This window comes from the organism of the source record quoted next, unplaced genomic scaffold, assembly GCF_019419815.1.
Source record: "Pyrus x bretschneideri cultivar Hongxiangsu unplaced genomic scaffold, Pyrus_bretschneideri_v1 Contig49, whole genome shotgun sequence".
NCBI lineage: Eukaryota > Viridiplantae > Streptophyta > Magnoliopsida > Rosales > Rosaceae > Pyrus > Pyrus x bretschneideri.
Window position 1 is genome coordinate 2992321 of NW_025999786.1, and position 25703 is coordinate 3018023.

The following is a 25703-nucleotide window of genomic DNA, read 5'->3' on the forward strand; positions in this document are numbered from 1 at the left end:
GACAGTTGCAATGCCCATTCATCAAAGTATTTAATGATTATAACATGTTTGATAATGTAATCATTGTATTGAATCAATTTCACAACCTAACCATTGATTAAAAGGGATAGAAAAGAGTTGTCCATGATTGTTTTGTCTAGTGGCATCTCCTTCTTCCTTAATTGGGTCATGTCAGTAAATTATTCTAATACCATGTTAAGATTTCATAACATCATATTAGTGAGTTATCGTCACATTAGTATGGTATCCAACTTAGACCTTCTCATCTACAACACATCGTGTAAGGTATTAGCATAGAAAATATCAATGCAATGAGAATTAGAACCATATATTATATATCGTATTTTATTTCGTCAAATTTCCGACGCATTCTGCGTTAGTTTTACATAGAAATGTTGTAACTGTATTTTGTAATTACAAATCTAAAACGATTGCTCTTTACTGAGAATCTCAAATAATTGTTTTACAATTTGTACAAGCATTGCGCTTTTGGTTTCATGTCTCCTTTAAGATATTGATGATATTCTATAGTATTTACGTACGCGGAAGGTGACGCACATCGACATCGGCCAAGTAGTTGGTAAACTAATCATTCCTCTTAGCTGCATAGATCCAGCATGGATCCGACGGCAGTCCTTGGGAATCAACTCATGGAGAAGAAGATGCAAGTGTCACAGGATGTAAGTGTCAATAGAGAAGCAAAACAAAGGGAAATTGACAATAATACAAAGCAGAACTCAAAGGAGCAATAAGGGAATTTTTACAGTTTGCTGATGCTGTTCTTGGAGAGACTTCCCATGGACTTTGCCCTCTCTCTCAGTACATACTTCTGCTACCTTCCCAGTCGAAGTCTTTGGCAGATCTGCGAAAACAACAGTCCGAGGAGCCATATAGTGGGGCAACCGATTCCTACAAAACTTAATAATCTCCTCTGTGTCAGTATTACAACCATCCTTCAACTTCACAAATGCGCAGGGCGTCTCCCCCCAATAATCATCAGGCCTTCCCACAATTGCTGCCTCGAGAATGTCCGGGTGGCTGAAAAGCACTGATTCAACCTCAATTGTGCTAATATTTTCACCCCCAGAAATGATAATGTCCTTTAAACGATCCTTTAGCTCTATGTAACCATCCGGGTGTTTCACACCCAAGTCACCACTACGAAACCATCCCCCTTTAAATGCATCTGTTGTTGCTTGATGATCTTTCAAATATCCATTCATTACAGTGTTACCTCTGAACATAACCTCCCCCATGGTTTTTGCATCAGATGGTACAGTCTTCATGGTGACAGGATCTTTAACGTCAACCTCCTCCATGCCAAGATGTTGCAATCCCTGCCGGGACTTGATCTTTGCCTGTTCATCTCGAGGCAGGGAGTCCCATTCAGGTTTCCAAGCACAAACTGTACCAGGTCCATAAGTTTCTGTCAAACCATATGAATGGGTTACACTGAACCCTAGCTCTTCCATCTTGAAGAGTACGTGGGCTGGTGGCGGTGCACCCCCAGTCATGACTATTACCTTACCTGGAAGTGGTCTCCGCTCATGTACTGGAGCATTTACAATCATGTTTAAAATTGTTGGTGCACCACCCATGTGGGTTACCTTGTGCTGAGAAATACGGCTAAAAATGCCCTTTGCAGTAACATTCCTTTGGCAGATATTAGTACCACCCTGAGCAGCCACAGCCCAAGTGAGGCACCATCCGTTGCAATGAAACATGGGAACACACCATAAATATACAGGCAATGAGCTCATCTCATTAAGTAGAGCTGCTGCGAAAGAATTAAGATAGGCACCTCTGTGACTATAAATGACGCCTTTTGGGCTCGATGTAGTGCCTGAAGTGTAGTTGAGTGAAATTGGATCCCATTCATCTTTTGGTCGTCGGATCTCAAAATCAAATTTTCCACGTCCTAACAGGCTCTCATATTCCAAGTTCCCGGAAGTGGGATTACAGAAGTCAGGGGATGATTGATCACTCTCTGGGATTAAGACTAAAACGGGCAGCTTGGTCCTAGTCTTGGATAGAATATCAATTGCTCCTTTAGCAACATGAAACAATTGGCAGTCTACAAAAATGATTTTGGCATCTGAATGTTTTAGTAACACTGACACCATTTGTGAATCATGGCGTATATTAAGTGTACAGAGAACTGCCCCTGCCATTGGAACACCAAAATGGAGCTCATACATTGCAGGAATATTTGGAGCCAATGCAGCAACCTGTCCGAAAGAGCAAAAGCTTATTGCAGGCACAGGTAGAACTGGTCATCACAATTTAATGTCAACACTTTTAAGGATTTATCTCAAGCCATATAAGAAGGGGAGAGCGAGAAATTGAAAAAGAAATCAGAAACGACAAATCAGGGAGAAAAAATGTTGCACTGTGGGCATGATATTCATTCGTTGCCGAGAACGAAAGTGATGAGATATAGAAGCATGACCTTATTAGCATGGATAACTTTCTTAGTAAATGAACAAAAAATTCAAGTGTGCTCAGGTCATAAAAGAAGAAACTTTATAATTCATATACTTGAGCTACAAAGGTGTTCAAAGCAGCCTGAACACAAACGATGCAAAAACCACAGGACTTAAAGTAATCACAAGTTCACAACCACCCTCTCCTCCCTAGCTATGTTGATTAAACATTGTGACATAAGAAACAGATTGAGGAAACAAAAGCAAAGAGGCAAACAAGAAACTAACCACAGCACCGAAGCCACAAAAATCTGGGACGCCACAAAAAGCAAAGGGTTGTACAAAATGAGAGTGTTACATAACCCAAGACATGGAGTTGGTTTCTTACCACATCTCCGTAAGAAACTCCGAGCTGGGCAAGAGCAGAAGCGAGTCTGGTGCATCGTTCAAGTGTCTGTCTCCAAGTGTAGACGATGTTTCCATACACAACAGATGGCCTGTCTCTGTAGACTATGGCGGAGCGCTCCAAGAAGCTGACCGGAGAAAGAGGGATGTAGTTGGCAGAGCACCTGATCGAACCCTCCATCAATTTTACCAGCCAGGCAGCCCTCCCTCTTGGAAATAATAGATAGAAGGCCTAACAAGTGATTAACTTCCCTGCAACATAAAAACATCATATCAGTCATCCTTCTTCTGTTAGACCGTGGAGAACAGGATCTGCAGCATAAATAGCAGCATATAGAACCGTAGTGAAGCAAACAAACAAAAACAAAAGGTATTTGGAGTGAGAAAAATGCAGGCAGAAAAACAACCACAACAACAAAAGGTTGAATCTTTATCAGCACTAAAACGAGTAGATTCCGAGTAGGTTTAAAATAGTACAATATCTATGTATGTATTTTGTTTATCCATCTTACGTTGTACCCAACAAAACTCAAGGCCGAGACAATTGGGTTTCAATCGTTGAGCAAGGTTTCTTGATGACCCTATAATCCACATATTTAATAACAGAAACAAACTCGCGGATACCAAACGGATGAAAAATGGGAGGGAGAGAGAGAGAGAGAGAGAGAGAGAGAGAGCAGCAATCGGCAATGGAGGATCAGAAATGGAGAAGCAATCTCACTTGGGTTTGTGTCGCCGTTGGATTAAAAGAAGGAGGCTCTTCCCTTACTTTGGAATTGCTCCAACCACGGACAGATGATTGAGCACCGCAGCGAACAAGACGCGGAGAGAGAGAGAGGATCATCACACACAAAATAATAAATAAATAGTTATGTTATTACTGTTTTTGTATTACATTTTAATATTATTTGATGTGGACAGTCACATTATTTGAATTAATCAGATTTTTAAAATTAGTTTATTATTTAATAAACTAATAATTAAGATAAACTAGTTAATTAAATGATGATTGTGGTATACGAGAAATCTTTCTCCCTCTATTTCTTACGTTTTGCAAATTTTTTAAATAATGTGACTATTCAGGTCAGATATTATCTAGAATGGTATAGAAATATGATATAAAAATATTATATGGATAATATTACTCATAAATAAATGAGAACGAGAGAGAGAGAGTGTATGATGTGTGGATATTTTTGTGGTCAGGGTTAGTGGTGATAGGATAATTTCAAGTTACAAATGTCATCACTCGTGCACTTGTGATGTGTCCATTAGCGATCGTAGTTTAAATAAAATTTTCATCCTGAAAACGTTACGTGTTGAAATTTTTGTTTGAGTATTTCATAATACCAACTCTTCACTCAAAACTCCATTGATCATGCTAATGTCGTTTTTAATGATTTCTTTAAAAATTTGTTTCAATTTTGTTTGCAAATGAAAACTAATGCATTAATAACATTGGGGCTCTAAATTACATTTTTCTCTTTCAAGATGTCATCTTGATTAACCTATTAATTGGACGATTACATAATCTAACATTTTCTCATCTTATTACAGCATCTCTAACCGATGTTTCAATTTCGCTATGGAGGCTCCAACGTTAACTTTTGACAGCGTACGTTTCTCCAACCGGTCTGCAAAACCTTTGGCATCAAGCTCCTGGCGTCAAAATACACAGCACTGTCAAATCCTTTATTTTGATTTTTTAAATATTTTTCACCGCTTCCAAAGCAACTTGTTTACTAGTGATTGGATTGTGTCCCACCAAGATGTAAACATAACATATTTTAATATATGTATGCATGGGTCCCACTTGAACAAAAAACACTGACGTCTCTATTGAAGATTGAAAATTTAAGAGCATCTTCAAATGGAGTGCAGACTCTCCGCACCCAAATACCCATGTGGCCCCTCTATGACTGTTCGAAATATGTGACACCTGTCCGTTCATTTAACTTTACCAAATCTTCTGTTATCTCCCTAATAAACCAACGGCAACAGCCAGAAAGGCATTTTCTCTTCCCTTCCTCACTGGAAATCTCCAAGTTTGATTTGCTCGAATTGCGGCTCTTTCTCGACTTGCCACCGCTCGAATCGGTGAGCGACTCGCTTCCTCCGCCACCATTATCAGCTGAAGAGACAAAGCCCAATTCCTTTCACTATGACTCTCCCTTTCTCTCAGTAAATATTTCATCTTTTCAACATGTGAAAAATGCTTGAGCTGCTGCTGCACAAAGAAGACAAGGAAAATGAGCCAACATTTATCTCAAGTGCTTTGTTCTAGGATGGATTTAGACTATGTAGTTGTGGCTTTGAAGTTTTCAGAGGATTTGAGTGGTGGGTTTTTAATTTTTTGGTGGGCCATTTTCCCTTTACTTCCTCCGTGATTTGATTTTTCTCACAACAGCCACCCCAAATCGACAACCACCACCCACACTCAACCTCGGCAGACACCCACCATACTCCGCTGCTGTACGATCTCTTCCTTGTTACTTCCACACCATATTTAAATCGGGATCATATTGATCCCTTCATCACCAAATCAACAAAATTGTTGATCTCACTCTTGTATGTCAGACTAATTAAGCTCCAGTCAGCTGTTGGACTTGATCTCGCAGCAGTTTCCGGAGCCATGGCCGCCAATTTTGAAACCCCACGCAGACATATAGTGATATCAAGGGAATGTCACTTTGCATATTTAACTTCAAAAGTCTATTAAACCGAAATGTTGTTTGCTGATTAGATTTAAAAACATTGTGATTTGAAGTCAAATTTGATATCAATGTCAAATTTATATTTAATTCATTTTAATTGTAGGTCTCTTATTTCATTACCATTTCAACTTAACAAACATTTTGCTTTAACTTTTTTTTAATAATTACAACCAATTAAAGCTCTATTAAAATAATAAAATAACATTTGACAATTAGATTAGAAAAGTACAAAATTTGACATAATACTTCAGATTGACACATCATCCATCAATTATAATTTGATTCTTATAATTTAATATTTCTTTTAGAGATGATCTAAAGATGTTATTTCAACATCAACTCAGTCATCAAATACAAATTAGGCACATTTTTTTTTACATCTCCATTGAAAGTGCTCTTAGCTAATTATAACTCTAATATTTAATTGCTCATTGTGTCCTATATACAGGAAAGGGATCTCCAGATTCCTTCCACCTAATCCTCCTTATCAAACAATCTGGGTTCTTAAAATTTGATCCAACAGTTAAAATTATTATAATTTTAAAAGTAGGCCCGTGTTTTTAGCCGTTGAATCAAATTTTAAGAGTCCAGATTGTTTGATGAGAAGGATTAGGTGAAAGGGATCCCGAGATGATCATTTCCCTATATACACTCCCTTTTACATTGTGGCAAAATAATAGACCATTTTGATTTCTTATGTATATTTTCATCTATTTCTCTTTCTCTCAAATCCTCTCCTCTCTCTCTCGTCTATAGATCTATCATTCTCTCAAGTGTTGTTATGTCATTCAATTATTTTGTATCGATGCTTATATCAAAATACAAATGGCTTATATCTTATTGGCTAAATTTTGGCAATGGATATTTGCAGATAGACTTGATGTACTATGTGAATGGTGATTGTTGTGACTGCTCAAGTTTCATAAAAGTATAGTTGATAAACACTGGCAGCATGTCTGTCGTAATTGTACGTAGCAGATCAGACACCCTGTGACAATTGAAGAGTTATATTTTGAAGTTGTAGATGATCGCTACGTAAAGAGGTGTTTACAGCTTTAAAACAATGATCAACATGTCTCTTTTTATATCATAGGCCAAACTAATCCTTTTGATTTTCCTGTTGTGGTGATTATTTATGTTAGTATGTTTGTTTAAAATTTCAAACAATGTCTTTTGCCATGCTACATCAATCCGTCCATCAAACCTTCAAGCTTCCATGAGATTCATAGTAAAGTCTTTCAAGGTCATCATAGCCGTAGCACTATATTATTTGAAAATTATTTGCCAACTTCGTAGTAAAGTACACCATCTATAAAATATAAAAATAAAAAAAGAATCCCTAACTTAAATTCTTGGTGCCTTTTGCCCAAAACAAAATCTTGGTGTAAAATCAACATCAGTATGAAATTAAGTCTATTCTATCGTTTGGTTGCCATATGAGGCCTGAGTATATGAAACAAAAACAAAAATTCAACCATCCAACCATTATAAAAATCGGAAGATCTGCAATAATGGGAGGTCAATGGTAGGGAATGCAACTGAATCAACAAGCCTATCCATTAACGAAACTAGCCTGTGTCAAAACAATGAACAACAACTTGTGTTACTATGCAATACAATGGAGTAGGTCAAGCACGATAGTCGGGGAAAAACCTCAAACTCGAGCATTAAAGCTTCCAAACAAAAATCACAAAAATGGCTGTTGTAGGGAATGATCCTGAAAAGGATTGAGATCTGGGCTGATTACAGCTTTTAGATGCAAATCTGGCTTGAGAACAGAGTTTGTATGTTTGTTTATTTGATTGGTTGAGTGTTCTTGTCTCTGGGGCCTCTTCCTCATTTTATAGGCAGATTAGCCCAACTGCAGTGACTTTGCTCTTGCTTGAAAGCACTTGGAGGGTAGTGAGTCATCAGCTTTTTACTTGTATTGCCATTGAAAAGTGTTTTTTGGCTGATTGTGAGTTAGTTTCCATCACTTGACATTTAAATCATAAGCACATGGCCTATGCATTAATGGGAAAGCGCCAATTTATCTCTGGGCTTGATGTTGGGCTTTGGGCAAGTCTTCTTTTAATTGGCATCTTTGGGCTTCCACACACTTGCAGCCCAAGGTTCAAATATTAACCCAAATAGGTGGTTTAAGGAAGAAGACGAGACCTAGAATTTTAATCGGGAAAGAAGACGACGCCCGAATTTTATAATTAAGATTTTTTTGTTATTCATGTAGCACAAATTTGTGGGACCTGCGATGGACACATAGGCATATAATGGAACAATTAACCGAAATTTTAAAGGGTATATGAAATTGAAATGAAATAATAAATTATGTATGATATTGAAATATTTTAAAGATGTCGTATGAGGTTGCAATTGCATCCAAAACTAAAGGGATAAAATGTAATTTACCCTAAAATAAATTTTTAATGACCATTTTATATTTTCTCTCTTTGTAAATTTTATTTTTAAAATTTTAATAAACATGTGCATAACATAATATGTGTAAAACTTAATAAGTAAACCTTTCCAGGTTATAAAACTTTTCTCTCCTAGTTGAGAGCTTTTCTCTCCAAGCTGAGAGTTTTCCTCACTATTTGTGTGAGGCTTTCAAACTTAAGAAAATCTGATGGCACCTATCGTAGATTCGGGCGGGGTCAATTGATGTGTCCTCCTTTCTTTCTTTTCCTTCTAGTACCCTTGCCTATACTGTTGTTTCTCCCAAATTTTTATTCTGATCTGTCCAATTCCTCAATCCTATGGGTATACTTTTTCCTGACTTTTCCTTGGTCTGATCTTCAGCCATGTTGATATCCTGTTGAGATCGTGTGTAAAGTTCGGGTGCTTTTAACACCACCACTTTCTCTTTGTTGTTTACCGGTTCTGGCAGTGTTGCTTGTTGGTTTCCACGAACTTCATAATGGTAATTGGCTTCTATCTCTTAGTTGCCAACTATTCCTAATTTATGGTTGTGCTCAAGTTGCAAATCATGTTGGAGGTGCCGCCTCATGAGGCGATACTCGACTGTGGACAAGGAATTGGATGGATTGACTGGTACTCTGTCAATGGAGAATGCAGTGGAAGCTTTTGGTTTCGGCTGCTGTGTTTTATTTTTGGGCCTTACTGTTTATGGGCTCTTTTTGTTTGTTTTAAGCTCATCTTTGGTTTGCTTGTAAGAGCAGTTCCAGTGTGGGAACCCTTCCCCCAAGCAATACACTATGCTATCCACCCGGTGAACAGTAACTGCCTTTTGCATCTCCACCGTTGCCCTTCAATAGCCCTGACAATAGGCAATAAAATATTAGTATTTTTTGTATCTGTAAAATAATACAAAATAATTTTATTTGTAATTTCGGATTAGAATTTTTAATTGTTCTCGTTGCGCCACGTGTCATTATCCGAAAATTTATAAAATAATACAAAATAATTTTATTTGTAATTTCGGACCAACATTTTTAATCGTTCTCGTTGCGCCACGTGTCGTAATCCGAAAAAGATAATTATTGGTGATGGATTTCCGATAAGATTTTTTTTTTTTATGTGTAAGGTAGATGATAATGAGAAGGTATTTATAGAAAAGTAAAAACAATTTTTTTTAAAAAAATTTTCAATTTTTTTTCTGATTTTTTAAAATTTTTTATTCAAGTAATTAATCTCTACTGTTGGATTAAAAAAAAAACAATTGAATTCCAACATTCCAAATTGTGCCACGTGTCACAACGGTAACATTTCTGATTTTTAAAAATGTTATTTATTTATTTATTAAGGCTAATAATATCAACCGTTAATCTCAGATCCAACGGTTGATATTAAATAAGGTTTTTATTTTTATTTTTATTACGGTTGCAAATTAGACGGTCCTAAATGTTTTGCCGTTGAGATCGAACGGATCGTGGGAAGCCACGTGGCTTCCCAACGGTAACAATTTTCAATGGGTCGCGGGCCCCAATTCCTGAAATCCTGTCGGCCCATGCTCCTATACGCGCGCTTGAGGGCCACGTGCCTGACAGAAAAAAATAAAAAAAGTGGCTGACGTCAACCGTGCGTCATAAAGCCCTCGGGCTCTCGAGCTGGCAACTCATGCCAGGCCTGTCCCTAGGGCTGCCACACGATGGACTCTCTCACTCGGGCTCTACGGCCCTGTTCACCAACCCTTCCCCAACGGTGGAACTGCTCTAAGTTTGTGTTTGGTGTTTAATAAAATAACTCTTTTAGCAATATATATATATATATATGTGTGTGTGTGTGTGTGTGTACAATTATCAGTACACAATCATCAAGCCCAACTACTAATCTGCTCACGACAGCACACAACCTTTGATCACAGCCGTCCCAGCCGTCCCAGCTGTCCGTGAAAATTCTGTGGCCGAGTCAACAGACATACCCAAGGGACACCTCGTTCAAAACCGGCATCCGGCTAAACTTACTCTGCCACGCGGCCGCACACATATCCCCTACACACCCACTCCGATTGCGCCATTCCGTGGGGCCCACGTAAGTCCCATCGGGACCCACAAACCATGCAATCATAATCTCGGTACTCTGGATTGTACTGGATTATTGGTCCCATCAAAATATTCAAAAAATAAAAAAAACAGGTTCCGGAAAGTGGAAACTGCTTCGCTTCGCTCGTTGAAAAGGCTGCTCCTCTCTGTGCTGCGGTTCGGGGGTCCGATCCCAACAAATAAATAAATAAAAACACACCAAATCAGAACCCTAAAAATTCCAAATCTAGTGAGCGAAAGAGAGTGGACAGAGTCCGAGGTGCCTGAGAAATCGGCGACCGAAGAGATGGCTTCGTCGAAGCTAATGTCGTCGTCGTCGACATCACAAAACTCGGATCTCTCCCGACGCCCTTCCACTTTCTCCTCCGCTACAAAGCCCAAGCCCACCACCACCACACCACACCCGTCTTCCTCCTCTGCGCACCCCCAAAACCTAAACAACTACCAGAACAGCATCGTTAACACGACGCCCTCGCTTCCAATCGGCTCCATGACCGCCGACGGCCTCCTCTACGACCCCACCCCCATGACCGACGCCACCCTCCTCGACACCCAAATAACCCTACTCGACGCCGCTGCAAATGTTAATGGACCATCAGCGCCGCCGCCCAAGACCGTCGACGAAGTTTGGCGGGAAATTGTGTCCGGCGAGAGTCGGAAGGAGTGTAAAGCGGAGGTTCCGGATGAGATGATGACACTGGAGGACTTTTTGGCTCGGGCCGGGGCCGTGGAAGAGAACGACATTAAGGATTTTCCGCTTGCGCCACCGCCGGAGATGGAGAGATTGAGCAGCGGAGTGTTTTCCTTCGATCAGATCCCGCTCAGCCCGTTCGGGTCGATTGATAAGGTCGAAGGGTCGATAGTTGGGTTTGGAAATGGGGTGGACCCTGCTGGGAGTGGAGGTAGGGTGGGGAGGGGGAAGAGAGGACGCGCCGTCATGGAGCCGATGGATAAGGCGGCGCAGCAGAGACAGAAAAGAATGATCAAGAACCGGGAATCCGCGGCCAGGTCCAGAGAGAGAAAGCAGGTGCGGAATTGGGTTTCTGATCAAATTGTCTTTGTTTGTCTTCTCATTACTTATTTTGTACTTTTGTGATTGTGTTTTTTTTTTTTTTTTTTCTTTTTTTTTGTGTTTTTCGTTTTTTTTGAATTTAGGCTTACCAAGTTGAATTGGAGTCATTGGCGGTCAGGTTAGAGGAGGAAAAAGAGCAGCTTTTGAAAGAACAGGTAACCGAATTGTGCTTTGGACAGTTGTTGGCTACCGATTCGCAGTGAGAAATACGCTTTTCCACTGCGAAATGGTAGTAGAAGAGTGTGTGATCATTGCAGAACTGAATGCTTTATAAGTTCCTTACTTTAGTAGCATTAGAGTTTGGGGACAAAGTTCGCTGTGTTTGAGTCACAATCAGTATTCGGGATAGTTATGACAGTTTGTTACTTAAGTTAAACTTTGCTACAAAACTAGTTTCCCATTTATCTGTCTCATTTTCTGAGGTTGCAGACGTTTTGTCAATTACAAATACATGACTCCAAAAGATTTCCAATTTGATTTGACTTGTCGACAACTGTGTTCATCTGTTGTGATTAAATTCCATTTCTATCGTATTTAAAGCAGTATGTAGTCATACTTTAAGCAAATATAGCTCCTTTAAGACTTAATTATCATTTGTCAGAAGAGCTGTAAGTGAAGAGAGCCGCCAGGCTTCGCTTGGTTAGTTAGCCTGATAGTTAACCCAAGCCAAAGTAATGTTTCATGACCAAGCTTCATGAATAAGAGGCTTCACTAAGGATTATGAGTTAGAAATATGTTTATAAAAATCTTATGTATATATGTACATATATTATATAATGCATATGAATACATGCATACAAAACCACTGAAGTATATACTTTAATATTTTGTTTTGCAAAGTGTAGGGATAAATGATTTAAGACTTTTAAGTACTTGGCGATGTCGTTTAGCATGTTCAATCCATTATAACATGAGTTCAAGTTTTACGAATGAGTTCAATCCATCATAACATATGAAATATTAAACAATTATCTCAATCCATTATAACATTTACTACTTGGCTTGTTCGTTCAATTGCCTATATTTCGGACTGCCTATTGGTTTGAAATGAGGAATGGGTTTGGATTTCTTGTATTTGTGCATGATGCCTGGGTTTATGAGTATGTGTGGGAGCTATATCATTCCTTTTAAGTTATCTGATTTTGATATTTTGGTTTTTCAAGTTGATGTGTAGACCTTGTAATTCGATGTTCGCATTTTACCTGTTTTTCTTTTGAGAGAAGGAAATTTATTAATAACAGACTACAAAGCAGTCCCCAAAGTACAACAAACAGAGCTAGAGGCCTAACCCGCCAGGGCAAATAGATTTCCAAGCTCAAAATAACTGACTAACTATAGTAAACATCTAAACATGCCATCAAACAGCGAGGTGTATATGTTTAAATTGCTCTCCTTTGCTGCCTCAACATTTATTTCATATTCCATTTTGTAACAATATTTTTTTATTGCAGGCCGAGAGGACTCGGGCAAGACTTAAGCAGGTACTCATTTCATTCTCGGTGCATGTAGTTAATTGATGACGCAAGGGATTGAATTTTATTAGGAACATGGTCTTTGGCTCATGGTGATCTTCTTTTAGGATAAGAAGCAACAAATTTGGTAAAGTGAAAAATACAATATGAGGCAGATAGTATAGAAAATCGCAAGGAAAACATTACAACTTTTTTCTCCAGTGCACCCAAAATAAAATGTTGCCATTATTTTGTAACTTATGCCTGAAGAGGTAAAGAAAACTAGAAGCCTACTCTAATGACTCTTTTTTTTATCTTAGATGTGGCATAATGTTTAGATCTTAGATATGAATTTTTTTATCGTGGTGAAACTTTCTTATTGTCTTCTCTCGTGGCATAATGTATAGAATCATCTTTTAATCCCAAAATAAAAAACTTAACCTCTAGTTATGCTTTTTTTAATATACAGTTTTTTCTGTTATTATAATTTTTTTAGCATTCTACAAGAACATCTAGCAACACCCTCCTCCCAGTAAACCAACAGAAACAAATAATTAATTTAAATCATGATAATTCAAAACCAGAGTCTTATGAATAAGAGTACAATTAAGGCACTATCTAGCAGGCAGTGAACTATTCAGGCAAACAGACATAGCATGAATGCATTGTGAAGGGTTGGTCATTTATTTCAATGCATATAAAATTTTCAAAAATTGAAAAACTTATTTTGATGTATATAACTTTTTATAACTGAGGATTTTTGCTTAATTTTGTTTTGTTTTTAATTTCGATAAATAGCATACCCCTTTTTAACTGAAATTTAAGCTTACCAATTGGAACTGTATTTAGTGTAATTATTACCTAGCACTTTACCTTAGCCAAGCATATCGCCAACCTGTGAGGGGATAGATTTTTATGAGGAAGCTGCTGTGATATAGTTGAAATAGATGGAGACCGTTTTCATGCTTGACAGAACAACATACAAACAATATGCATGGTTGGGTCTTTGCCTACATCCACGAGAGAAGACAATAAGAAAGTTTCACCATGCTAAATATGATTGCGTAAAGGAACATTTCACTCCCCAGAAGTAAATGGTTGTGGTTCTCTAGATAATTTAAGCTTTGGGCTTGTAGTAGTCAAGAATTATATGGCTCATGGTCCTCTGGACCATTTAAACTTGGAGTAGTCAAGACAATCAGTATGTTATAATAACAAATAATGGTTTCGTTAGAAGTCTTACTATGTACTTTCATGTATATTTGGATGTGGTAAGTAATTAGACAAGCAAACAAGTTGAAAAATTTATCCAGAAGATGAGGAACATAGTGGTTGTAATAGTCGTTGGCTATTATGCAGTTGACCTTCTTGTGTATTTTTTTTTGCAGCTAATGGAAAACATCATTCCCGTTGTGGAGAAGCGAAGACCACCTCGTGTGCTCCGAAGAGTTCACTCATTGCAGTGGTAAGAATGTATATGCTTGATTTGTGACGTGGAAACCAACATTGCTTCAAGACCTAGGAGGAAAGAGTATGAAAATATTCGACTTGGAATTTGATTGTCTGAATTAGATAAATTCCACCTGATGATATTATCATTCTTAAGAGCTAGCGTGGTTTGTGGTTTGTCTTTTTGAGAGATTGCAGTCCAAGTCACGAAGGTCATTCCTTAAGAAGGAAAAGATAGCGTCAACGAGGGAGATAGAGGTAGAGAGCCTTATTATGTAAGTAGTTAAGAGGTGATGAAAGTAGAGGATCGGGATTGAGAATTAGTTTATTATGTTTAGATGGCGTATAACACCTTTCCGGGAATATATGAAGATTGATCTCTAGCTCTATGTTTATATAAAGTTGACCTTGCATTTCAGTTTCTTGCTAGCGAATATCGATTCTTTTTTATGTAAAAAAAATATTGAAAAGAAGATGGGGTGTGGTCGTATGCTTGTATTTCTGTTTACTTGGAGACGATATTTCCTTTTTAAAGAATGTGTTGCTGTTGTGATTCAGAATTTTAGAAGTAAAATTAGAAATTGATTAGTTATTTAGTAGTACTGATTTAGCGTTTCATCTATGTAAGTTGATTAATATCTTGTTCTTTTTTTTTGAGGAGAAACGATAGCGGAAATATCCTTGTTCATTAGTTCATTATATGGTTTACTTCTTGTAGACCTACAGAGACAGGATTACCTCTACATGCATCAACATTGCCCTTTTAAGTGAATCACATTCATTCGCTAGATTTCTCTTGAATTCTTGAACACACGTTCGACTGATAAATTATGTAATGCAAGTCATGCATTGATTTGCCTAAGAATTTTTTCACTGGGAAATTTTATTTGAACCCGTAGGCATGAAACTCTTGAAATATTAGGCAGGAAATTAATTATTATAATTTTTTTATGTTTTTGGTATTTTTAAATTACTTGATATTTTTATTTTTAATGTGTTTTATGATTTTTAATCTCAATCCTTGCCTATAATATACTATAAAAATAAATAAATAAATAAAACTTAAATTTTAAAATTTATATAGAATAATAATAGAATAATAATTAATAAACATTATATACATATTCATTATATCTATTGCATTTTATAGTAAGTTTTTTTTAGTAGTTTAAAAAATTAAAATCATCAAAATAGCATTTTTCTTATCGTGTCGAAACAAGTTACCCGCGTGTCACCTTCGTGTAAACCTGTTAAGGACCCGTTATTAACGGGTTATTATCGTATGATCCGATAATGACCCGATTAGTTATCGTGTTGATCCGAAACCCATTATTTTCGTGTCGCTTACGTGTCGTGTTAACGGGTCGTGTAATAAATTGTCAGGTCTACCGTAGGGTGTTGAAAATGTTTAATCAACCCGTGGATTAGCGCCAAGTTTTTAGTACTGCTAAATCAGATCATATGATTGAAGATGGCTCAGTTAGTGTGTGAAACTGCACCACTTAATTTGTTGCGTACTTGTTAAGTTGTTGAGCGAAGAAAGCAATTCGAAGTTTAAGAGTGAACTAAGAAAAACTTAATTCAAACTAAGAAACAAGATTTTTTATTTATATGTTTTTAGAAGAATTACATCACAAATATCAGAGAAGGATGTTCTGAATGGTATTAGGAGGGTGAGTTTTAACAATAAGCACAAAATAAAGGGTAAAGTAAATAGTACCAGAATTGGTTTTTTAGTGGAAAAATGTGGTTTTTTGTTAAAGCGAACAGTACTAGGAGGTTTTTTTGTTAAAGTTCCCTAGAATTAAAGGAAAACTAAGGGCAACTTGCTGAGAGATTAAACCTAAAACTGGTGCGGAACACCATTACAAATACGTGGACATGAGCAACACGAGAGCAACTTGCATGACATAAACACACCATCATAGTGGTATTTCATGTCAATTATGCCACTCTCATTCGCGCAAGTTGAATCTTGGACGGAAATCAAATTCAGTTATATGAACAAGGGGAGGCGAGTGTGATGTCGTCGTTCTTTCCCGACTTAAGAGGAGTCCCTGGTCCATGTGTGCACACATGAATTCAACTCAGCAACTCAATGAGAAGCCGCCGATTAAGAAGAGAGCAAGAAAAGAAGTATCGAATGAGAAGCAGCCAATTGAGAAGAGAGGAAGAAAAGAACGGATGTGATCACCATTACCATTGATCAAACAAATACTCCTCATGTTGTGACTTTTGATGAAACTGAAAGCAATATGAGTCATGACGACGAGTGCATAAACAACATTAACGCTGGTGAGGCGATGCCCATGAATTCACGACCCATCAAACCTTTTTTTTCCAAAAAAAAGGGGATCAATGGTGGCTTCACCACGTCAGTCCATTATCCACCCTTTCCAGAGCTAGAAAGACACAAAGATATTTCAGCCTCTCCCATAACGTGTCTTGTGTCTTGTGGTACACGAGCTTGAAATTTATCTGTAACCACTCAGCCACCACGTGGGGGTTCACGACCTATCAAACAGAATGCACAGACAAAACGTAGGGCTCACCTCAGTCTCGTGAGTGAAATAATGAGTTCCTATTGTCACAAAAATGTCATGAGACGAAATTAATTATGTCGGAATTAATAAATTCATCAATAAAATACTATGACTTGTGCCAACTTAAATTCCTTTTACCCGAAACACATAATATATTTCTCAACAGTAATTATTTTGATCTGTTTAACTTTCAGTAGCAACTAGCAACGGTGATGCTCCACTCCAACTCTATTTAGAACAGTAACTTTTTTCTTTGTGTATCGGGCACACTAGTTAGTACATTATATATCATAATATAAGTAGAAAGAGTATATTTTTTCAATGTCCTTTAGTATACTAGCTCGTGTTCCAAATACACTGAAAAACTTCTCTTGTTTTTGTTGATTCTGTTCTAATAAATTTGAATTTCCAGACGAAACAGAAGACAAAAACAAAACCAAAACAATTGTGGCTGTTGTATGTACTGCGTCAAATACCCAGTTGAGGGCTTGCCCATCTCTATTAGAATCAAACTACGAGTGTGATGATCTATTTTCAAAATATAGATTCGACGGAAGATTTACCTAACTTGAAAATTCTGAAAATTCGCCAAACGTTCATACTCTATTAAAAATGTTCACTGAAAAATGCTACAGATTTTCTATGACAAATAACTTAATTATATGACCCGAATTCACAATTTGGCACAAAAATATGTTCATTTTCGAGTTCAATATTAGGGAGGAGAGAGAATCTGAGTCTCCCATTTCATCCATTCAAAGTCCTTAGAGCTGGTTTGGTATTGCTGTGCTTTGAAAAAAAACTGCTTCTGTTGTGCTGTGAGAATAAGCAGCTGTGAAATAAAGCAACAGAATGTTTGGTAAACTTTTTTGTAAAAGTGCTTTTGAAAAAAAAAAAACAGTATTAGTGTGTTTGGTAAACTTTTATGTAAAACAAATGTGAAAAAAGTCGATTTTTTAAAGCTGAGTTTTGCAGCTTCTTGTTTTTGGCTTTTTTTCATCCAAAACTGTGAAAAAAAGCTGAAGCTGAGTGTTTAACAAACACAAAAACAGCTCCCAACTTTTTTTGATAGCAACTTTTTTCAGAATCACCTCAGTACCAAACCAGGTCTTATTGATTTTGTGTTTGTCTTGTAGTTCCATGGCAAGTGCTTTTGTAGTTTTGTGTTCTTTGGCTAACGTCCTCAAGTAGGATAGGCCCACTGACCTCATCGACAAATACAAATCAAATTTAAGGTTGCTTTTTTGGTGCATATGATGCTGGCCAGGTTTGGTCTCTGCTCGCTCTGTCCGCTTGCCACTTCCATTCTTTCCATGCAGTTGCATTATCTGTCCAGAAAAAAAAGTTGATGCATGTACGAAGGGAAGAAGGAAAACTCAATGTGCTTGAAGCAAATATTATTGGTGAAGGAACAAGAGAGAAGAGAAAAAGAGAGACTTTAAAAATCTTATTCCCTTACCACTATTTTATTTAAGGCATCAAAGTAAGAGCCTAATTACATTTTTGTGGATTAAATTAGGAAATTAGAATAAATAAGGCCTAAAAGGAAGTGATTTGCAGTCCTCCACCTCCCAAGACATTAGTTTATTTGGGTTGAAAATTGAGACTGCAGGTTGATAATCAAAGACCTAATCATTTTAGAATAATAATCCCCATCATCAATTACAATCAGAGTGCCACCCAAAAGATCCCTTCACTTCTCATTCTTTTTCTACTTTTTTTTTTTTAATCCTCTCTTTTATTTTGTTAAAAAAAAAAAATCTTCTCTTTTATTTGCATGTAATCTAATATTGGATTTTCAACTATGAGTCTTGAGTTTAATTTTTTCTTTTTTTTAAAAAAAGGGAGACAATTGATGACAAGCTATAAATGCATTTTAGCTTCCCCTGACCATAAATCTGGCTTCCACACCAACAGAGGGTTTTGAACCCAAGACCTTCAGTTTTTAGTTTGAAAGAAGTCTCGCAATCCGTGCTTTACCACTAGGATACTAGCTCGTGGTTGAGTCTCGAGTTTGATAACTCTTCCCTCTCTTAAATAGGCTTATTAATTGAAATAGGCTGATCATGTTTCATTTTTGTTGTAATGAGTATTTTTCAAGTGCAAATTTCGAGCCAATACATAGATGTCTTGCAAGTGAAAAGATTCTAAAAAAAAAAAAAAAAAATAACCCTTATTTTGGTTGATATAATAATTTTGTTGCTCGGAATTTTTCCATGGATTAAATGATTTATTTTAATAAGGGCCCAAAACATCTTGGTTTGAATTGGAGTTATTAAAAATGGAATTGAGATTTGTTTAGCGTGTAAGTTGAAGGTAAACATATGTGTAAAAAATAAACTGTCTAAAATGCCTTTGAATTTAATAATTCTTTAACGGAATGAGATGAAGTGAGATTAAAAGAGTTAAAAATATTAGTTTCAGGAGGCAAAATAAAACAAAACTAATTTCAGAGAGTAAATTGAGACTAGACGACAATTTCAAAAACCTCTTTTTATTTGTCTTAAAATCTTTATTCTTTAAAAGGGTAATGTTTTTCTACCAACAAAATGATTCAACTTTTTAGTGTGATAAATAAAAAGAACATAACTGTGATAAATAAGGCCATACACGATCTCCCATATTTATGTCTGTCATCCATTCAAACTCGTCTCACGGAAAAGCAAAGCACTACTGACATTTTACAGTCTCTATGCCACTCTCCTCCTAATAACATTTTTTTTCTTTTTCACATCTTTCAAAACCCTCTTTTCGAATAATGAATCTGCACTTTTTCAGACTACATTTTATAATAATACGGTAATTATACATAAGAAAGTTAAAATACAAATGCCGCTATCCAAACATTTTAGGAAATTTAAACAAAAAGTTCTAGATTATTCATTTTACTCTTTATTTTGTACTAAAGTTAAAATATAAATGCCGTTATTCAATTTTTATACTAAAAAGTCAATACCGAGACTATTCAGTTTACTTTTTATTTTGTCTTTAGTGTTAAAACTCAAAGTTTTTAAGTCATTTTCATTGATTTTTCTAACATTCTATGCTAATAATTTGACAGCATGTGAAAAAGTTAAAATATATAATATTATATAAAATAATAACTTTTATGACACGATCACTTTATTGTTATGACATCCAATTATGTAAACACATATTAAAATTTTTATTCACATAACATTATATTATTGAAATCGACCGCTACAGTACATATGCAACCAGGAGCACTAGCGGAGCCATGTTATGGGCTACCGTGGGTTATAGTCTAGATAGCTTTAGGTGAAAAATAAAATTTTACATATAATTTTTGTTGATTTTCAAATGTGACTCATTATATATTTAGTTACTAATCCAAATTTTCTCGAATTATATAAAATTATATAATACAATTTGCTAACCATCTTTTTTTCTTACATCATTTTTCTCATCATTTCTTGTATATGTACAAGTTTGGATTTATTTGAATTTTAACACGTATTTGTTTAATAACGAAAATTCTTAGCTTATCTTGTGAAAAATTTCTTAAACAAGCTGACACTCTAAAAAATACAATATCAAATTTCTTTGTTTATAAAGATTTAAATCTTTAACCTAACTCACCATGAAAAATTCCTAACTCTGATTTGCCAGAGACACATAGATAAAAGGCATGGGTACAAAGGACTGAAGCCTCTGACTAATTTGAATAATAAACCATCTTTATACTTTGGGGTTACAGAAAATTTAAAAGAGAAGCTCTCAATGAAGTTCTCCATGCTCGTCTTCCTGTGCTTGCTCTCTTTCCTCTTCCAGCATTCTCACTCCACCACAATACTAGTTGATGGAGTTTCAGAGTGGAAAAACCCAACTGTTCATGTGGGAGACTCCGTCAGTAAGTAGTTTGTATTTGTCAAAAATCAAACAAGTTCAACAACTTTATTTTCTTTGTTTTTGATTCAATATTTTCTTGAACATTTTCAGTTTTCAAGCACAAGTATCAGTACAGCCTCTACATTTTCCAGAACCAAAGGGCTTTCGATCTCTGCAATTTCATTCAAGCCACCCTACTTACCAAACCTGACTCCACCTCCTTCACGGTCTATATCTCTCTCTCTCTCTCTCTCTCTCTAAACTGGCTCTGTTTTTCTGTGGATTCTTGAGAATTAGCTGAACTAAATCTGTGTTTGAACTTGGGTTTTCAATAAATTAGCTTCAAAACAAGTAAATTATCATCTGGGTCAGTCATTATTTTCTCAAAGATTTGAGCTTTCTGACTGAAATTCTTGTTTTTACATTGCAAAGTGGCACCCATCACGCACTGGTTTCTTCTACTTTGCCTTCAACAATGCCTCTCTGCTCAAAACATGCCAAAACACCCAAAAGCTGGCCATTATAGTCTCCTCCTCCGCACCGCCGCCGCAAAGTTCAAGTTCAAGTTCAACAATCTCTCCGGAGCTTCCTCCAACGGCGGCCCCAACCCCGAAACCTGGTGGTGGAGGAGCGTCTTCTCCAGTATTCCCATGGCCATTCCATCCTCGCCAAGTGGCCTTGTCTCCCACTCCACAACCAAGCGTAAGTTCTTCGGTGACGGATAAAGGCGGCGGTGGAGGCGGAATCCCATTTATTAACAGTAATCCTGCTGTTCCTCTGCCTACTGGTGAAGTGGATTCTGCTACAATACACCCTGTACCAACCTCTGGCCACCGGAGACAGGTAATAATAATACCACTGCGTCTTCCACGTTTTTACTAATTGTCAGTTGATTTTAAGTTGAATACTTAAGCAGTGTAACCTTTTTCGCCGTTGATAAAATTAGTTTTCGGTTACATGTCAAACAGCCAAATTTCTACTATGCATCAGGTTTGTAGTTTTTGACTTCATGGACTGAAGCACTAACTTGTACTCATTTCTTCATGTTTCTTTAAAAATTAAAAGTTGTTTAGCACATAAGATAGTAGTTACCAGGGAAGTACGCCTAAATGTCGAGAGATTCTCTTATGCAATGCAACTAATATTTCATCTTAGTGGAGTTATTGTTTAATAAACGATTCTTAATTGTTCCAAAAGTGAACAGTTTGTTTAATAAACGATTGATACATGGTAAACTGGTGACTTTAAGAAAATCTCTCTTACAAGACATTATTATATACATGAAATTGTATGTGTATGTAGCTTTTGTATGATGAAAATGTTGTGTGAATGCAATTTTCTGCTCAAATGGAATTGGCTCTATCTTCTGCTCAAATGCAATTTTTTACTTTAAATTTTGATGGGAGGTTGATTGGGTTTCTTTTGGATTGTGGGTTGCAGGTGTTGGTGGGGTTATTTTCTGCTCAAATGGAATTGGCTCTATCTTGTGCGGTTTTCCTGATGATGTAGAGAGAGGGGGGAGAGAGAGAGAGCGAGAGAGAGAGAGATGGTATGTACTTTGTAAAATAGTAAATCGAATTCTGAGGTAGGTAGTTTAATCTTTTATTAGAGTACTATAATGATGGTTTGATGAGTCTAAAGTACCTGCTTTTTTAACAGTGATGATCATACACCGTTTAGTGTACCAAACCGTCTTTGCAGACTATTGAAAATCTCTCGTAATGATGCTCTTAGATTAGAGTCCCTACTTTGGAATTCATTACCACTTTTGCTGCTTTAGTTCTTGGCATGCAATCAATTGCTAATTTCTCTCCCTTTTTTTATCCTCACGTTTTATCATGCTCCTTTCTCCACTTTTATTTTTGGAGGAATTTTATTTTAAATTTCAAAGGTCACAAGACCAATGACCAGTTTGAGCAAAGTTATCCCAGATCAATTGAGGATTTTGGATCCCTCACAACCACAAAGGCACAACTGATTAAATGAATCATGTTCTACACCATTTGAATAACTCTCTCATGACCTGTGATCCATTTTCCAAATAAATTTCAAGTTTACAATCTGAACCACCCTATGTGGATGTGGCTGGATGAGTGGAGCTGGTGGGCATTGATAGTATCTGCATACTACTACAGAACGTGGAAAAATGAAATAAGTTGAGGTTCTATGGTAATAGTACTTGGCTTAAAAGAGTCATTTTTCTTAGCTAACAAATTGCAATTTGATGAATGGCAATAAATTTTCCATTCACTTGAACTAATGGTCGGAAATTAAAAATAGTGTGTGGAAGGTAGAATTGGTGTATAGATAGCACACCTTTTTTCTTTTTTATCAAAAGGAGAGGGAGCTAGGGTTCAAACTTGAAATCTTTTCCAACTCAAGTATTGTCTGTTAGTAAATAATATGTTAGTTGGCCAAAACGATGTTCTCTTTCATTTGTTTGACTCTATGTAGTTTAACGGAACACTCTCTACGACCGACCATGCCACCCATCTTCCGACCAAAGAAAAAAATATTCAAGCCAGGCCTTCCCCCTATATTCAGGCTCTCACCCACCCCTACTAGTTCCACTCTCCCTTCTTTATTTTTACTCAATGGAGAAATTTTTCAAATTTTCAGTATTGAAGCAGGTACTTCACGTATTATAATATAAATTGAGAGACACAAAAAAATATATATTTTTCCTCCACTTGTATTATGACATGTGAAATATCGCTTAAATATCTGGCATTTGAAAAAAATTTCTCCACACACTTGATGAGTCTTGACCGAACAACCACGTGTTGTGAGCAAGGGGCTTGTGAGTAGTTTAAAATTAAATATCATCTTGTCAACAATTAATTAAATTTGATATTTATCAAGCTTTAAGAATAACCCCAAATCTGATTAGGCCCAAGGGCTATATTGGCAGTTGCATGTTTTGGCATAAAAAGCAACCGTTAGCTTCCCGCCGAGGCAAACAACAATAAAATGGAAAGCAAGGGATTTAAACTGTCGCAGCCGCCCCTATCAACAAGCAATGAATATGTGCTTACTTTGTTCATCTGCTCACCCTAACAAACCATTTTTATTATGTTTTATGTGCTCTATTAACATGCCCTCACCCATTCAATAGCCACATTCTCCTACCCCTTTTTATTAACTAAGATTTAATAGTTTTCGAAATTGATTTCTAACGCGAAAAACCGCCAATGGATCTAGAATTAGGACTCAAGATCACCCATACCGTAGACGATCATGTCTCCTCTGCCGACTTTCGGATTGCCAAGGATAGATCCGGTCCTCTTTTCGTGTCTAAGGAAACTGAAAGCATGTTCATCCTCACCGGCCATCTTAAAGGTCGGTACCTTTTCATTTATCTTATTAATCTGTGCTCGCGTAGTATTTGCGTGTGTGTTTTTGCTTAAGAAACTAATTTTTGGATAAATGCAGGTTATAGAAAAGAGCGTGTGTGTATTGACATAAATGAAGATGGGACGCAGATAGGCATCAGTGGGGAGAAGCCAGTTCAAGAGAGGGTGATGTCAGGATGGATAATGCACAAGAAAGAGGTGGAGATGAGGGGTTTCAGAAAAGTCTTTCGAATTCCGGATGGAGTGGTTTTGGATCGAATCAAGGCCAAGTTTAATGTACACGAATCAAGTCTCACGATCATCATGCCAAAATCAGTGAAGGGAATTCGCGGGGTTGGGATCGAGGAAGTGAAGGAAGATGAAGTGGATACAGGGAAACAGCAGCTCGCACAGCCTCCCGCGGCTGAAGAAGTCCCTGACAAAGGTGGTTTTAGGGGGAAAATTGTGGGAGAAATTGGTGAGACGGAGAAACCGAAAGTAGAAGAAAATCGTCGAACTGATGCAAAAGGGGTTGATGAAGTCATCGGAAAGGACACGAGAGGAAACACAGTTAAGGAAGAAGCTAAAGATTCAAAGGCTCAAAGTACGCAACACAAAACAAAATCTGTTTCCGAAAACAATGGAGAGTCAAAAGTTGCAAAGGTAGAAGAAGCTGATGTGCTTTTGAAAGAGAAAGTTGGAAGAAAGGAATTGGAAACAGATCAAACTGTAGCGAATAGGGTTCGGAAGAGAGAAAGTGCTGAAGTAACACGTGAAGTTTACAAGCCTTCACAAGAAAATCAGGTAGCTGCTAAGCATGACACAACAGAAGAAAACTCTTCTGAGCTCCCAAAACTGGAAGCGCCAAAGCAGGGATTGAGGAGCACGTTCGAAGCAGACGAGAGAGCGGCGAATCATCAAAGCAAGCAGAAGATACAACAGCTACACAACAAGTAGCGCAAGTTCAACGCGAAAAGAATGCGGATGGAATTCGTAGAGAAGGCGATGCAGGTCAGCTACCAAAGCAAGAATCCATCAAAGAAGGTCAGGGAAGCGGAGTTCAAGAAAGAGCGAAGAACGAAGAACACATCAAAGAGAAGGAAGAGGATGAATCTTCCGAAATGGAGGAACAAAGTGATGTGGATGATAAGAAATCAAGTGATGATCAAGAGAAAGAATGGAAAGGAAAAGTCTAATCTGCTGTGCTCTCCTTTTATAATTGCAGGTTCAGCACTTATTGTGTCCCTCGTGATGCTAGCAATCAACAAGATTAGAACTAGAAAAAGATAGCTTCTAATCTGTGCGTAGAGTTAAGAGAGCTCAGACTCTCACTTCCTTGTTACATTTAATGTTCAATTTTTTACTTATTTTGAATTATAACTCATGCATTTGAGATTGGGTAAATATCCGTGTCCAACGATATTCTAAGCGCATCTCCTTCCTCATTAGTGTAGATAATACCGTTCGTTCAAAAAAAAAAAAAAAAAAAAAGTCTTTGAAAGTTGAAAGTTATACAGTTTAGTAGTGTTTTTTTTTTTTTTTGGTTTTCCCCCACTTGTAAGTGGAAAGTTAAAAGATAAACTTATGTGAATGTCGAGTTAGACATTAAACTATTATGGTTGATCCCTTGTGTGGCTTAGTATAAATTTACCGTAATAGTAATTAGATAAAGACATATATCAAATAGTCAACAAGTCATAATAATTTAGTATTAAATTTATTATTCACAAAAATCTAATCATAACGTCTCATCATAATGGAATACAGAAATTTCATGAAAGCTTTTACAATTCCACAAAGTGATAATTCAATAAACCCCACCTATGTTATTACATTTTTGTCCAAAACGATTGGTGGGTTTGAGTTTTAAAAGTTGAGTCTATGTATTAGAAGAGAAAACAATATGTGCATTACACATAGTCGGAATCAAAACTCAAATGTGATTTTTTTTTTTTTTTTTTTTAGT

The 25703-nt window shown here is 36.8% G+C and overlaps 4 protein-coding genes across 4 annotated transcripts; 3 read left to right on the top strand and 1 right to left on the bottom strand.

Annotated features, from left to right (window-relative positions):
- Nucleotides 1-414: 414 nt before the first annotated feature.
- On the bottom strand, nucleotides 415-3705 carry LOC103931688 (butanoate--CoA ligase AAE1). The gene is given in 4 exon segments (XM_009341211.3): nucleotides 415-832; nucleotides 834-2228; nucleotides 2812-3080; nucleotides 3550-3705. Coding segments are annotated over 3 exon segments (1665 nt in total). The 5' UTR covers nucleotides 3010-3080; nucleotides 3550-3705; the 3' UTR covers nucleotides 415-760.
- Nucleotides 3706-10238: 6533 nt separating this feature from the next.
- LOC103931689 (G-box-binding factor 4-like) lies at nucleotides 10239-14431 on the top strand. The gene is made up of 4 exons (XM_009341213.3): nucleotides 10239-11068; nucleotides 11197-11268; nucleotides 12565-12594; nucleotides 13953-14431. The coding sequence occupies exons 1-4, from the start codon at nucleotides 10328-10330 to the stop codon at nucleotides 14031-14033; spliced, it is 924 nt and encodes a 307-aa protein (XP_009339488.2). The 5' UTR covers nucleotides 10239-10327; the 3' UTR covers nucleotides 14034-14431.
- Nucleotides 14432-20221: 5790 nt separating this feature from the next.
- On the top strand, nucleotides 20222-22178 carry LOC103931690. Its single transcript, XM_009351211.3, has 4 exons — nucleotides 20222-20427; nucleotides 20517-20632; nucleotides 20838-21248; nucleotides 21846-22178. The coding sequence occupies exons 1-4, from the start codon at nucleotides 20298-20300 to the stop codon at nucleotides 21912-21914; spliced, it is 726 nt and encodes a 241-aa protein (XP_009349486.1). The 5' UTR covers nucleotides 20222-20297; the 3' UTR covers nucleotides 21915-22178.
- A 1307-nt stretch (nucleotides 22179-23485) lies between these two features.
- On the top strand, nucleotides 23486-25210 carry LOC103941033. The gene is made up of 2 exons (XM_009351218.3): nucleotides 23486-23744; nucleotides 23838-25210. The coding sequence occupies exons 1-2, from the start codon at nucleotides 23597-23599 to the stop codon at nucleotides 24692-24694; spliced, it is 1005 nt and encodes a 334-aa protein (XP_009349493.2). The 5' UTR covers nucleotides 23486-23596; the 3' UTR covers nucleotides 24695-25210.
- The last annotated feature ends 493 nt before the right edge of the window (nucleotides 25211-25703 follow it).

Bases quoted from the DNA above. Each gene is read 5' to 3' on its own strand.
- LOC103931689 (XM_009341213.3), top strand. From the start codon at position 10,328: ATGGCTTCGTCGAAGCTAATGTCGTCGTCGTCGACATCACAAAACTCG. The intron at 11,269-12,564 runs GTAACCGAATTG...TTTTTATTGCAG, and splicing joins AGCAGCTTTTGAAAGAACAG to GCCGAGAGGACTCGGGCAAG. The intron at 12,595-13,952 runs GTACTCATTTCA...TTTTTTTTGCAG, and splicing joins CTCGGGCAAGACTTAAGCAG to CTAATGGAAAACATCATTCC.
- LOC103931690 (XM_009351211.3), top strand. From the start codon at position 20,298: ATGAAGTTCTCCATGCTCGTCTTCCTGTGCTTGCTCTCTTTCCTCTTC. The intron at 20,428-20,516 runs GTAAGTAGTTTG...GAACATTTTCAG, and splicing joins TCATGTGGGAGACTCCGTCA to TTTTCAAGCACAAGTATCAG. The intron at 21,249-21,845 runs GTAATAATAATA...TGTGGGTTGCAG, and splicing joins CCTCTGGCCACCGGAGACAG to GTGTTGGTGGGGTTATTTTC.
- LOC103941033 (XM_009351218.3), top strand. From the start codon at position 23,597: ATGGATCTAGAATTAGGACTCAAGATCACCCATACCGTAGACGATCAT. The intron at 23,745-23,837 runs GTCGGTACCTTT...GGATAAATGCAG, and splicing joins CCTCACCGGCCATCTTAAAG to GTTATAGAAAAGAGCGTGTG.